We start from the raw sequence: 15,327 nt of genomic DNA, 5'->3' as shown, positions 1-15,327 counted from the left end.
TCCTATAGTCCCAGACAACGGGGCATAGTTGTGGTCCTATAGTCCTAGACAACGGGGCATAGTTGTGGTCCTATAGTCCCAGACAACGGGGCAGACAGCTACCATAGTTGTAGTCCTATAGTCCCAGACAACGGGGCTAACTAATAAAATAATCCATAGTTGTGGTCCTATAGTCCCAGACAACGGGGCAGACAGCTACCATAGTTGTAGTCCTATAGTCCCAGACAACGGGGCTAACTAATAAAATAATCCATAGTTGTAGTCCTACAGTCCCAGACAACGGGGCAGACATAGTTGTAGTCCTATAGTCCCAGACAACGGGGCAGACAGCTACCAAGGACATAATGGGCCCAGTATGTGTCAGCAATGCACTGCCCCTCCTCCAACGTGCATCATTCTTCCAAAGCCACTTGTTCTGGTGTCTGAATGTGAGCACTAATCGATGCTTAATGGGGGTGCCTCGTTCTCTCTCTGCACTTACGGCTGGAACGGGATGAAATGCTGCTTGTCCTCGTCGTCCATTTTGCCCGTTATAATGTCCGTGACATCCATGACTGTGGGAAAGACAAAGGAGGGGGGGGGGTGTTAGGTTAACCACTTAAACCATTTAGACGATCCTAAAAAAGGCCTAATGTAAATCATGACAGTTTTCTGAAAAACCCATGTTTCTATATCAGTGGTTCTCAACCCTTTTCATGTCAAGGACCCCAAAAATTATATGTATTTGTACGCCGACTGAAAATATGTTGTTTCAGGGACCTCCCCAGAAGCAAAGATTTGAGTTAAAAACGTTCGTTCGGAAAAAATATATATATTCCAAATATGCGCCACATTTTCACGATAAAAAAATAGCAGACCTACAAGCTTGTAGCGCGCCACCGAGTGAGCTTGTAGATCTGCTATTTTTCAATTGCGAAATTATAACATAATGTTTAAACACCAAAAGGGGTTCCCGCCCAAAATGGGTTAAGTAAAGGAGGAAAACGATTAGGATATGCCCATCCCAGTTTTTAAATACGGTTCTAGACCCAAAAAGTGATCAAATGAAGATAAAGTGGAATGTCCGCACACAATATAATTCTGCTCCCCCGTCATTTATTTCAACCTACATACAACGTTTCGCCCCTTTTTTTGTCGCATTCCTAAGCCAATAATTTGATGACCAGCTGCGTCTCAAAAGAGACTCAATTGAGACTATTTATCCGGCCATCAAATTTGCTATGAATTCAAGGCTTCAAGGGATGTGAAATTGATAGAACATGAGTCACTTTTTGAGGGATCTACTCCTTCAAAGCAGTGGTTTGAATGGAGTATGGACCCTTCAAGGGTCCATTTGGTTTCATTTTACACTCACAAGAGTTAAATTATTGTAATAATCTGCATAATTTTTTACATATTTACAGAAAGCCTAAATAATTAGAGAATGTACAAAAATAATTGTTATTTTGATCAACATTTGCCTGTCATCTCTCCTAATGGTACCAACATCAATACAGCATGGACTTTGGATAAAATCTTATCAACCAATAACACTTTAGTTTTGGGTCCGAGAGGCAACATCTCATCAAATGGCGGTCCGTGGCTCAAATGCTGAATAAATAATGATTAATATGAAAACGGTTGAAAACCACAGCTTTAAAGAGACAGGGGTTCAACTGCAAGCCATCAAGCACGAGGCCATCCCCATCTTCTTCATGTTACCCCAGGCCTCCCCCAGCCTCAGCATCCCAGCCTGGCATCTTTGACCATCTCTAATGTATGCTTTGATTTATATGACCCCCACAGACTAAAGGGATGAGAAATGTCCTCTGATCCGACTTCAAAAACACAGAGAGAGAAAACATGTCAAAGAAATGATGGCTGATCTGCCTGGCCTTCGGTTAGTTACAGTTCCCTAGAGCAGCTATGATGCTTTCATACTTCTGTTACTGTATACTGTAGTTCCCTAGAGCCATCTAATATACTATCGTTATATCGTTATATTACAGTTCCCTGCAGCAGCTATGATGCCTTAATGCTTCCACCCTCGGGTCAGCCATCTTTCCTAGCCTCGGTCCCAGGCTTACTTATCTGCGAAAAGAAAAGCCTGGTCACAACCTAAGGCAGAGAAGCTATCGGCGGTTGTATCCTCCGGAACAGCCGTCAAATGTATTTCCCCCGGATACGATATTTTCCAGACCAATCACAACACTTGTTTCATTCACGGAGAATGTAAACTGATTTGTAAAGCATCAACGATTTCACTTCCGCTAAAATCCCGCAACTTCCGCTGATAGTCTTTTCAGCTTAGGTCTTGCCCAGGGTGCATCTTTCCACAGTTCTTCACCACTGGAACGCGGGTATCTTTCTATTACGGGGCCGAACATTCAGCGAAAGAGCAGCGGATCTACAATCTCAGAACACGACGCATTGAGAACTCGTCGATGGGCTATTTTTGGCAAGGATATTTAGCACACGGCAAAAGCAGGGGAGGGGGGGGGGGGAGGCTACTGGTATAGAGCCCCGGGGCACTTCTCTGATCAACTAAGTACGGGCTTGAGGTGGTTTCAAGCAGCTCCGTGCAGTGGCATTGACATTGGCATGCCTGCAGATGAGGCATCGTAAATCAACTTGTCATCTTCTCTCTCTTCAAGTGGTGCTGAGCTAAGAGACCGGAGTGAGAGGAGCATCATTTTCTCTGTTGGAGAACCATGGGCAAGATGCCAATCTAATTAGTTTAAGATGGAGTTGGCAGGGTGCCCGCAGGGGGGACAAATCAAGATCTAATTCCTATTTCGACTTCAGCTATGTAGATATTCCTGAATTTTGGCCAAATGTATTTATTTGACTGGGCAAAGGGCCTGGGTACATTAATTATTCAACGGTAAGGCAATGCATGGGAGCAACTCTTGAGGGCTTTAGACATATGGAAAACCCAAGCTGTGCCAGGTTCCCAAGTTCTACTTAAAGCACTCCGTTTGAAACGAATCCTCTAATTGGAATGTAACTACAAGGTTACGGATCACGTGGCTCGACAAGATTAGGACTTGTTATCTGCTAAGGCCAAACCATTTTTTACACAGCGCAGAATAGACGCCCAGCCCTGCCGGCGTGCGTGTCTAGAACGTAAATGTGCAGCACTCCCAATGGAAACACAAGTCGCTCTCAGGAATCACAGAAACCAACCACGGTCGACGCACTGCATAAAAGTCCAGACTTCTGTGTGGAGTTTGCATGCCCTCCCCATGTCCCCTAGGGTAGGTACCCTCACAAAAAACATGCAGTAATCCTGGTCTCTAAACTGCCTCCCCCTGGCCAGCCGGGGCGCCTGATGGAGGGGAAAGGAACTGGTTGGAATAACGTGTTCCTTCCACGCGCTACGTCCAACCAGGGAAACTCCCCCCTGTCAGGTGTAAAGGAGCAACTTGGACACTCAGGCATGAAGGAAGCATGAGTTCAAGTCCGTTGCTCTCACCTTGTCCCCCATATATGGAGACTAGGTTGGCGGAGGGTGTGTAGAGCCCAGGATCACATTAGATAATTGAAACAGGGGTGAAAAATGGGTTACAAAATCGTGGGATAAAAAAGTAAAAGTCCAGCTTACCCGCCACTCCGAAAGGTCTCCTCAGGCCGGAGGTCAGCTTCTTGGCGTTGTTGTCTCGTAGCTCCATGCGCCCCACGCGCACAATCTGACACACAAAGCTGATCTTCTCTCTCTTCAGGTCTTCACTGCCCAGGTCCTGGGTGGACATCAACAGAGGGGTAGTGTCATGCACATGGTAAATGGTAAATGGTGCATTTATATAGCGCCTTTAACTAAGGCGCTTTACAGAGATTGTGCATTACATTCACCCATTCACACACACATTCATACACAGATGCCGGCGGAAACCATGCAAGGCACCAAGCTTAATGCTCCAAAACGCTCTTTCTCAGGTGACACCTGCGACTCAGCTGAGGACGGTGTTTGTTTGCTGCTTTGCACAGTCAAAGTATTGACTTAACAGAGCCGTGTTAAGCTGCGCGGACTCTTCTCGTTTCTTTTGATTAACTTGAGGCAACCCACAAAAAAGCAATGTCTGAAAAGTAAACATTTCCCTTGCAGAACCATTACCAATCAGATTCTGTATCATTCGTTTCGATCCGAAACACCCGCCCCCCCCCCGGCAAAGTTTATGTGGATTTAACGCCTCGCCGGGGTGTTTATTAAGCAACGGAATGAATCAATCGCTGGAACCTTTTCATTAACACTTTCAAGGCTTTAAATTGTTTAATCCAGGGTTCCACCGCGCGTTTCGTTTCGCATTGTCATGGTGCTTCTGACCATAACAAACCAACGGACCATTTTTCCATGCTCTAAAGCTAATAAAAAAATATCGGCAGCGTAGAATATTGGATTAAATAGCGGGTTACGCAGTAGAACTGTTAAACAGTATAAACTTTGTTGGTACTGATCTGTTAATTGCCTGTTGTGATTGTGTGTCCTGTAGGCGTGTGGGGGCTAAAGGGTCCTCCGTGGGTGTAGGCCGACCCCCGGTGCCCTTGGGCTCCCATTAGAGAGAGGTGAGTGGCACAGTAAACACACACGGCCAGCTGAGCCCCGTCTCACGCAGCTTAACAAATACAGCGGCTCTGCAAACAAGGCTGGCGAGTGGCGTCACGTCCCTCGTATAGCATAACTGAATCAACAGCAGAGGACTAACGGGGCGAACGGTGTGTACAGACAAAGGCGTCTGCATGCGTCTGTTCGCATACACAATGAGCAAACACAGATGTACACAGATGCGTACACAGATGCACGAGCACCTGGTCGAAAGTGCACACTTACCGTGAAGACGGCCCGCAGGTTATGAAGCTGGTCGATGTCTTTGACCAGGCCGGAGCTGGACCATTTCACAAGGTAGTTTTCACTGGGAAGGAGATGGGGGGGGAAAGGGTGGGGTATTTAGTGTCATTATCATCATCATCATCATCATACTATAATTCAGTCAATGTCTGTCTGAATGTCTGTGTGTCACTGTCACTGCCGTAGCTCCTCACCGCCTGCACCAATCACTCCCACTTTTCACAGATGCATTGACCATAATAATATGGAGGGCGTAACGAAGCCCTTTTTTCGCTTTAACACATTAGTGATTAATAATTAATTTATTAGTGAATTAAAAATGCGAAAACGCACCCAAGGTGCAGTACCCCCCACGGCCACAAGCGGGGGGCAATATCTCACAACGGGTAAGGGCTAGTATATTTTAATATAGGAAATAATATACTTTTTACTTAAAATGCAATTATTGTTATAAAACATACATCAACCAATCAAGCAATATATTTATTTGGCTATTACCAATAGCCAATCTACAACCTCAAAACATCGGATAGGCTTGAACTAGATCAGGCAATTATCAAAAAGCAGAGTTTTCTTGGTGCTTGGGTACTGTATATTCTTACAGTGTGTGCTTTTTCAAATTTTGAATACAGGCCCCTTTACTTGCAAGGCAACTGTGTTTCATGTTGTACTGTTACTTTTACTTAAAGTAAAACATTACTAAAGAAGTACTTCTGTACCACTGAAGGGGGAACATGACTCGACCTTTCGATTGTGCGTGGGCAAACGGCTCATTGGGAGCCTCAGTAACCAGATTATCCCACCCAGGCGAGCGAGGCTGACTGCACTCAAAGCGGAGCGAGGCAGGGAGTTGTAATCTAGCCTCACGGCTTGTTTGGAACAAAACAACAACAGGCACGGCTAGACCTGCTCTATTATTATGTAATTTCGTGTCACAAATCCGGAAACAATAAACCAAATCCCGCCGAGTGCCGAGGCTGTGTTTTAGTGCAGAGGCACGTTCTCTACTGGCAATTGTGTTAGTTAGTGTGTGTGCGTGAGTGTGAGTGTGAGTGTGAGTGTGTGTGTGTGTGTGTGTGTGTGTGTGTGTGTGTGTGTGTGTGTGTGTGTGTGTGTGTGTGTGTGCGCGTGCGTATTATCTATACTTGTGAGGGCCAAATAGATCCTGTGTTAGACGGCCCACCGCGGTCCAGTCGCTAGTCGCGATAGAATTAATAAAACCTTGTTTTTGTTGTCAATCGGCTCTAGAGGGTTTTGGCTACAATCAGAGTGTTAAAGGGGTCTCCGGGAAGTGCGTAAACCGGCAATTGTCGTGCGTGTGTGTGTGTGTGTGTGTGTGTGTGTGTGTGTGTGTGTGTGTGTGTGTGTGTGTGTGTGTGTGTGTGTGTGTGTACCTGATGAACTTGGACTCCACAGGGTCGTACAGGGACATGAGGACCTCTGCGTCCTCGCCGATCTTACACACCACATTCTTCAGCGTCACAAACAGAGCGAAGGAGGGAGTGGAGGCGAACTTGGCCTGCCTGGTCAGATCGATATTCTGCTTCTGGGACTGTGGGGGGGAAACAAGAGAGATGCTGCATATTGTTGCTGTCGGGTGGAAACCATGTATGTCCAAAAGGTACATAGGCCTACTTTTCAGAAATTGGGAGAAAAATAACCTGTGTTCCAATACATTTAGTCGCAAGGCTTAGTCTTAAAGCTGCTATAAGCAATAATAAGTCGAAATTAGAATGACCATTTTCTTATTATTTTTTATTTATTCAGACAGCCAACAATGGGTAAAACGCTCCCATAAAACATTTTGTCTTGTTCGACCAATGACAAAGCTTCTAGGAACATCTTTGAATGCAGATTATGGCCCCTAGATGCGTCACAGAGACTACTTTTTTTTATGCGTTTTACTCATTGCTGACTGTCTGAATACAAATAAATAATAATAATACAATTTTGACATATTATTGCTTATAGCAGCTTTTCTTTGGTTCAATATTCATAAACCCCACACACTTGTACAGCCAAGTGGAGAATGAATTTACAAAATATATATATTTAAAGAACTATTAAACTAACTATTGAACGTTTAAATGTGCATGGAGATACAAGGTTTCCGGACTATTAACACATTTAGGCCTGAAAAAAAATGACTTCTAAATCCTGACAGTTTTCTGAAATCCCTATGTTTCTAGGCCTATATCACTCAATATTTCATGTCAAGGACCCCAAAAATGATCTGTAATTGGCCTCCGAGACCCCGGGCCCCATCTGAAAATATGTTGTTCCAGGGACCCTCCAGAAACAAAGATTTGAGTTCTGAAAAAATATATTCAAACTTTGAGGCACATTTTCACGATTAAAAAGAAATAGCAGACCTATACGCGCTATGAGCTTGTAGATCTGCTATTTTTCAATAGCTAAATTATAACAAATGTTAAAAACACCAAAAGGGGTTCCCGCCCAAAATGGGTTAAACTAACTATTGAACGTTTAAATGTGCAATTGGAGATACAAGGTTTCTAGCCAAGAGCAATGATTTAATACTTTGCTCCTCGCTGCCTATACGCGGTCAAACGAGCGGGGCCTCTCGCCCTGTGCAGTCTAACACGCTGAGCCTTGGGGACGCTCTCGGCACACCGGAGGGCCAACCAACACAACAGCAGCATATAAAAACCAAGGGTCATTTCGGTCGTCCACTGCCAAGGTAAATTAACTTCCTAACTGCAAACCGGGTTGTAAAGTTTTTCAGTCGCTCTCCGTTGACGTTTAGAGGCGAGTTTATATGGGAGAGTGGGGTCCAGGGACCCCCCCCCAGTGGTGGACCAAGCTGGTCCCCAGCTGGATGACCCCTGGGACATTCTTCTGTCACGTCTCTGCAGTCGCATGAATTTGCCCTACTGTAAATAACTATTTTCGAAGCATATACGGTATAGCTTGCAGCTTAGCAGACCTTAGTAGAAGTAGACCCCAGGGGGGGGGTCGCCAAATTATTTTGGAGGGTCCCCAAATTATTTTCAAAACATTTCAAAAATCTATTTTTTTCCCCTTTTTTTTGCAACTGAATGGCTGGAAAAGAGTTTACTTAAGTGTTTACTTATAGTACAAATAGTACATGCATAAACTTTCCTTAATGATTATATCTGGTTTCAGTATTTATTCATGATGTATTTTTAACTTTTATTATGGTTATTGTAGCGGCCCAATTTGTATTGGGGTTGGGGAGGAGGGTGGGGCAGGAATCACGAGACCAAAGCATGTCTGGGGGTCCCCAGCCAAAAACGTTGAGAACCCCTAAAGCATGTCTGGGGGTCCCCAGCCAAAAACGTTGAGAACCCCTGTTCTACAATCTACACTATCTAGCATTCAGAGGATTGTGAAATGTAGTAGTCTGGCCACGTGAGTCTACTGATAGTTCTATAACTCTGGAACAAAACGGACCAGAAGTCATATGGAGTTCCATGGCCTATAAGAGATCCACTGATATAGTTTGATCTTCTGAACGCCCTTCAGATATATGCGTCAGCTTCGCAGCAACATTATTCATGACAGAGACCTGAGAGAGTACTCTCATACGGCCCCATGCATATGCAACAGACGCCCGGGGATGAAAAGGTCATGTAGGATGAGAACGCTTGGCGCTCGCCGCCCCTAACGTACTGCCGAGTTGGCATTCAGGTGAGCGATGCCATATACCTGCCCCACGACCGTCACCAAAACTTTACCATATTGTCCCTTTCCCCGCTATGGGTGGTCTAGTCATTGTAGTGTTTCCCAAACTCTTCAAATTTACGTCTTAAAGCATCAAAAGCAGCAGAAGGTCTCTGCTTTTGATGCTTTAACACGTAAATTTACTAAAAGACATGAAAATAGAGTTATGAAGTTTGTACCCGACACAAAAACACAAGGCACACCTGGAGCTGTCAACCCAGGTGTGCCTTTGGGATTTTGTGAGAACTACTCATTGTTATTACAACGTCATTGTTGTTGGGCAGACACGTGAAGTGAAGTCCCCAGGTGTGGAGGTGTTTGACGAGTGCACAGTACCTTCTCCTCTTGGATGCGGTCCTCGATCTGCTTGGAGGCGGCCTCGTGGGCCCGGAACAGGCTGACGGTGCTGGTGAGCTCTGGGTCCAGGATGTTGCCGTCTTTATCTCTCACCACCAGGTCCAAGTCCAGATACCTGGAGCACAACAAAGGAAAGGACACACGCCACAATGACAACAATAACTTGACTTTTGGGAGCTGTCAAAATGGAGGCACGCCATGAAAGAGAAAGTGTAAAGTGTAAAGTGTAGCGTGTGCGTGTGTAGGCATAAGCATTGATGTGTTTATGTGGCATATAAAGAAAGAGGGAGACACAGAGAGGGACAATGACAGTGACAGACAGACAGGAAGGGAAAGAAAGAGAAAGAGAGAGAGAGAGAGAGAGAGAGAGAGAGAGAGAGAGAGAGACAGAGAGAGAGAGAGAGAGAGAAGAGAGAGAGAGAGAGAGCAGGGTGATGGTGACGTGCGTGGCAGTGTGCATGACAGCAGGGGTGTGACAGCGTTGTTGGCTCGTTTGAAGGGCAGATGTGACAGGCTGGCCCCAGGCTACCGCACCGTTAAGGACCATGAGATGGCCGAGATGGACAGACAGACAGACAGACAGACAGACAGACAGACAGACAGACAGACAGACAGACAGACAGACAGACAGAGTAACATCCACGGCAGATGCAGCCTTTATTTTGTTATTTTATTATGTTTATTTTTGAGTGGTGCAACCACTCCTACAACCAGCTTGCAATGTCCTCGTACCTGTTTGTTTGTTTGTTTGTTTGTGTGTGTGTCTGTGTAAGCACGAGTATGTGACTTAATAATAGCAGTAGGGGGCGCCAGAAACAGTGAGAGGGGTAGTGACTCTAATGAGAGAGAGTGAGAGAGAGAGAGAGAGAGAGAGAGAGAGGGGGGGGGGGGGGGGGGGGAATTGCACCACTCAGTTCACACGTGTGTGATTATTTTTTAGATAAAAGAAAATCTAAAAAGGCATTAAAGGCGTTCTTGGCAGTGTAGGACATCATGAAAAAGAAGTTAAATAAGTCCTTGGCAGTCATTGATTAATAGGTCGCATAATTATGATAATTTATTAACGTGCAAGTTAAAATTTAATGAGGTCGCATGGGTGCGACGTGCTGGAAGGATGAGTGGAGGAAAAAAAACATCCCGCAGTGCTTGCCCGTTCCATTGATGAAAACATTGGACGTTCGCCTGACGCCCAGTGATGTCCCTGAACGAACCCAAAGAATGATCGTTCACAAAAACCCACCTATAAGCCCTTCAGACTTGGATGGTTAGAGCGGCCGCGATTACATACAAAGTCAATGCAAAGCCGAGAATTGCGCGAACGGGCACGGTGCGACCTGGTGCGGTACAAACCGAGGACAAACCGAGGCGAATATACAGTATATATATATTCAGGTCTGAACTCAGCTTATCCGACACAAATTAACTAATCTTTCTCAGCTATACAATTTCACTGGAGCGTGCAGATCTAACTGCATGATGATCCATTCATCTAGGCAGACAGCCAACTCCCAACCCAAACACTGATTAGGAGGTAAACTTGTTAATTAAACATAATGTGCCACGAATAATAGCTTCCAAAGCTTGTTATTTTTGCATGGAGGAGGTATGTGTCCATACATCATGATCGGCCAACAAAAGACATCTCCCTCTCAGTGAGTGAAGCGCACTGATGCCCGATTTATTCTTCGTCGTACAAATAACTGATCTACAAGCTCACAAGGTGTCGTGTCCGCGATGCGTTGTGAGCTTGTAGATCTATTTTCAGCACGTGGAGATATGCATGCAGGCTCTGAGAACGGAGAACATTCCGAAACGTTTGCCTTCATAATAAAAGCAAGTAGCTTTCACAAGTTGGCCCATGAAAACAAGGAAAAGGATTAAGAATTCGGTGGCATTTCACATTGCAAAAGAGCTATTTTTTCTAAAATGTTAAAATATTATAATAAGGAATTAATTTGGATAATGGTAATGGAGATATTGTAAAAGTTGTCACTTTATTGATCCCAAAGTTTTTTTTAAGGTCTGGACTGCATTAAATTTTCAACACAAACCTTAAACTGACTGTGTGTGTGGAATAAGTATTGCCTTTATTGACTGAGTGACTTTGTGTTGGGTTGAAACCAATTACAGTGTTTTGAAGTATAACCAGGTAGGGTGCTGTTTTTTTACACAGTCGGGGGTTTTATGATTAAAACCTTTAATGGTGGAAACCACTACATAAATAAATGGGGCCCGATGTGGGGGCATGATAAGGTCATGTATTAATACCACGCTATACAAAGAAAAAAAATGGTCCTACATAATTTGTGGTGGCGCTACCAAATGAAAAGGTAGGTGTCACCAGTGCTACCTGTGAAAAAGTTAGTCTGGAGCCCTGCACACACACACACACGGACACACACACACACACGCAAGCTGCACAGGGCTTAGATATTGTCTGCAAATTTTGATTGTTGTAATCTTTTGATATAGCTAGTGTTGTATTGTCCTGTTTTTAAATCGCTGAAGCCCAATTTTATAGTAATAGTTCTGCTATTTAGGAAATAATTATTTAAAAAAGAAAATTACTAGTACTGTATGTGCTGGTTGGTGCCTTGCATGGTTTCCGCCGCCATCGGTGTATGAATGTGTGTGTGAATGGGTGAATGTAATGCACAATCTATGTAAAGCGCTATATAAATGCACCATTTACCATTTATATAAATGCACCATTTATCATCACAATGCAATATTATCAGCTCACAATATCGATACTATCGGTATTTGGTATACCTCTTCATCCCATTTTGGGCGGGAACCCCTTTTGGTGTTAGCATTGTGTTATGCTTTAGCTATTAAATAGCAGATATACAAGCTCATAGGTCTGCTATTTTTGAAAAATCGAAGAACGACTGACATAGAAACATATCTTTTTCACATTTTTTTAATCTGATCTCAGGTCATAATGGGTTTCTCTCTCTTGCACAAGACATGCACCGTGGACTCGTGCAATATGGCCACTGGACTTGTGGAATATGGTCTCTGGACCTTAGTTTAGCACTGTGCATTGGGCCACGTGCATTTAGCGTCTGCTAAATGCCTAAATTGTAAATTGTATAAGGGCTACGTGCAATATGGACAGATCATGTTTTTCTTCTTCCTTCTCATATCATTATTTATTTATTTATTTAAATGACTACTGCTGACTACTGTAATTAATGTATCCTCCTTGCTGGCATGTTTGCACCATTGGTGAGATGCGAAAATGCTTTTCGCTGTGCTGTGCTGTGCTGTGCTGTACTTGTACTGTACATTGACAATAAATTGAATCTCATCTCATCTCATCTCATATTGCATCAACCTCGCTCGGAAATACAAATTTCTCCACCTGGCCAGCCGGCCGGACGGCCGACGCATAAAAGTTTGTCCAAAGTTTTCATCTCAGTGAGCTGAGCGAAGGCTTCAAAACACACACAACACCAGCTCTCATTTTCTAGCGATTTTCCACTGGGCCAGTGCAGACGCAGCAGCCGCTGTCAGCTCATGATGGAACGCAGCGCAACGTGCCGCTGCTAAATCCCCACGGTATGTCCTATGGCTAAGCGATGACCTGTCATTTTCTATTGACTGACGCCGCTGACCTATTCCAACAAAAGGCGGAAGGTCCGGCCGGCCAGCCAGCCAGCCGTCCTGCAGGCCTGGCCCGGAGGATGGGAGAGAGGGTGTGCTGGGAGGGAGGCAGTGGAACAGGGAATGGGAAGCTTACATTTTCAAAAAGATATAATTTCACACAAAAAAGCCGCTCTGTAAGCTCACAACACATTGCAATGCAGCACGTTGTGACCTTATAGAGCTGCTGTTTTTTTTTGTTGCTAATCGGTCAGGAAAGGAATGGATAGGAAAGGAAAGAGCTGGTTAATCTGGTGGGGTGAAACATTTTCAGAAGTTTTCAGCTTAACTTACATTTTCAAAAAGATATATGTTCACACAAAAAAGCCGCTCTGTAAGCTCACAACACGTTGCAATGCAGCACGTTGTGACCTTATAGAGCTGCTGGTTTTTTTTGCTATTCAGGTCAGGAAAGGAATGGATAGGAAAGGAAAGATCTGGTTAATCCGGTGGGGTGAAAAAATGTCAGAAGTTTTCAGCTTAATCCAGCTGATGGCTGCTCAGATGGTTCCGATGAGCACTGGGGCGGGGGGAGAGAAGGGGGGGGAGGGGGGTTAAGTGTCCTGCTCATGGCCACCTGGGCACGTAGCCAGGGCCGGGAATCAAACCGGGGACCTTCTGTTCACAGGTGGCCTCTCTCTCTACCCATTTGACTAACCGGGGGACCTTCTGTTTCACAGGTGGCCTCTCTCTCTACCCATTTGACTTTGTCGTTACGACAAAAGGATATGAGAGCTTGGTATAAAGACTTCTTCCTTGACCGGTTCCGTACTTGGCCCCTCCTTTTCCCCTCTACAGCAAATCTCGTCACAGAAAACAGCCCATCTACAAGCTGCAGAATGTTGGCCTATTATATATTATTATTTTCACTCAATCGGGGATGCCATACTTGTTGCCGTAGTCGATCTTGGACGTGACCCTCTGTTTGAGCTCCGTCAGCTCGTCCTGTGGGAGGGTCCCGGACAGGATCTGGGAGCGCCACTCGATCAGGTCGTAGATCATGTCCCGGACGGAGTTGAACATCTCGCGCTTGTCCCCCTGTGGCCGACGGGACACACGGACAGACAGAGGGATGAGTGAAAGGAAGAAAGACACACAAGTAGTATTAGCCTATCAAAAACATATTCTAAATCTAAATTCTAAATATATTACTGGTTTGACCACTTCAAAAGCTCTAATCTTAACCCATTTTGGGGCGGGAACCGCTTTTGGTGCTAGCATCATGTTACACCAGGGCTCCACCGGGCGTGTCAGCGTCGCGTCTCCATCACCGTCAGGGAATGTTCCCTCTTTAATCAATGAAGGGTGGCTCCACTGCCCGCGTTGCATTGCGTGACTGCATTAAAATTGCCCCGGTTCGTTTTTTGACGCAAGCGACGGAGACGCAACGCGCCCAGTGGAGCCTCGCCGTTATGCTTTAGCTATTGAAAAATAGCAGCTCTACAAGCTCATAGCGCGCCACTGAGCGGCGCCCTACGAGCTTGTAGGTCTGCTATTTTTTGAAAAATCGAAGAACGACTGACATAGAAACATAGCTTTTTCAGAAAACTGTCAGGATGTAGAAGACATTTTCAGAATCTGATCTCAGGTCAAGAATAACAGAAAAAAACCCTGTCTACAATTGACAGCTTGTAGATCGTCTACTTTCACTGTGCAACACGGTTCCATATAGAAGACATGCAGCTATATGGAATCCAAATGACTGGAAACAGTCTGCGGTGAACTGTGAGAACTGTAATGCGATGCGTTACTATGGAAAACAGACGAGACAGGATTTCCCTGGGGATCAATAAAGTTCTATCTATAATCATAGTCACGACGAGTTATGGTCACAGTAACTCAAACACGGAGAAAGACAGACAGATGGGAAGGAAGAACAGCTCACACACCCATACATATACAAACATACAGTACACACACACACACACACACACACACACTGGTATAGAACACATACACGAGCGTGATGTGATCCACCACAGTAGCTTTTATTTAGCTGCGGCTGAGAGATGTGTGGTTTACACCAAGCATCCATCCATCCTCCAACACAGAACACAGCTGTGAAATGAGTGTCGCATGCAACGCGACATATCTGCGGTTTTGTCGCATGCAACGCGACATATCTGCGGTTTTGTCGCATGCAACGCGACATATCTGCGGTTTTGACGCATGCAACACGACATACAGTGGGTATATGCCACTGTTACAGTGTCTGTCTGTATGTCTGTCCTCCTCACTACAATTTACAATTTATTCATTTAGCACAACGCTCTTAATCCAGAGCGATTTTACAGTAAGCAAGGGAAACACGAGGTAGAACATCAAATGCGTAGAAAGAGTCATCCAAGATCATCAGATGATCTCAACAGTGATCTATCTAAACCAGGGGTAACCAACCAGGGGTTCGCGAGCTACCAGTAGCTCGCGGGAACCTTTCAAGTCGATCCCGAAGTGTCAGACTGACGGGCAGCCAGCCATCACTGCCAATACACAGCAGAACGTGTATAGCGTGTACTCACTCACAGCTGCACTATATCGCTCTGATAAACCCACATTAAGGAACAAGAAGTCAATAACACACAGACATCACACTAAAAATGTAGCCTACTTAAATATAATTTTATACAGTATAGCTGCTGCACGTGCACTGTCAATCAGCGCAACGCGTTGTGAGCTTGCAGATCGGCTATCGCGGACTCACGCTGCATTATAAAACCCAGAGTAGACGGACAATAATAAGAACACTTACGCTATGTATCTGCAGTTTCTGCAATGTACAAATCCAACTGTTT

At 44.9% G+C, this 15,327-nt stretch overlaps 1 protein-coding gene across 1 annotated transcript in view; it reads right to left on the bottom strand.

The window, feature by feature from the left end:
- Nucleotides 1–15,327, bottom strand: part of dock1 (dedicator of cytokinesis 1) — a 459,680-nt gene that overhangs the window by 396,414 nt on the left and 47,939 nt on the right. Inside the window, exons 6-11 of the mRNA XM_083788125.1 lie at nucleotides 13,425–13,573; nucleotides 8,867–9,002; nucleotides 6,220–6,377; nucleotides 4,808–4,889; nucleotides 3,584–3,719; nucleotides 482–554 (exon numbers count right to left, since the gene is read on the bottom strand). Coding sequence (XP_083644251.1) covers nucleotides 482–554; nucleotides 3,584–3,719; nucleotides 4,808–4,889; nucleotides 6,220–6,377; nucleotides 8,867–9,002; nucleotides 13,425–13,573 — 734 coding nt within the window. The remainder of the gene's footprint in view (nucleotides 1–481; nucleotides 555–3,583; nucleotides 3,720–4,807; nucleotides 4,890–6,219; nucleotides 6,378–8,866; nucleotides 9,003–13,424; nucleotides 13,574–15,327) is intronic.

Source organism: Protomyctophum parallelum (genome assembly GCF_964188405.1).
Source record: "Protomyctophum parallelum genome assembly, chromosome: 17".
NCBI classification, from domain to species: Eukaryota; Metazoa; Chordata; class Actinopteri; order Myctophiformes; family Myctophidae; genus Protomyctophum; species Protomyctophum parallelum.
Note: the sequence above shows the minus strand (reverse complement) of the source record. Positions and strands in the feature narration are given on the sequence as shown.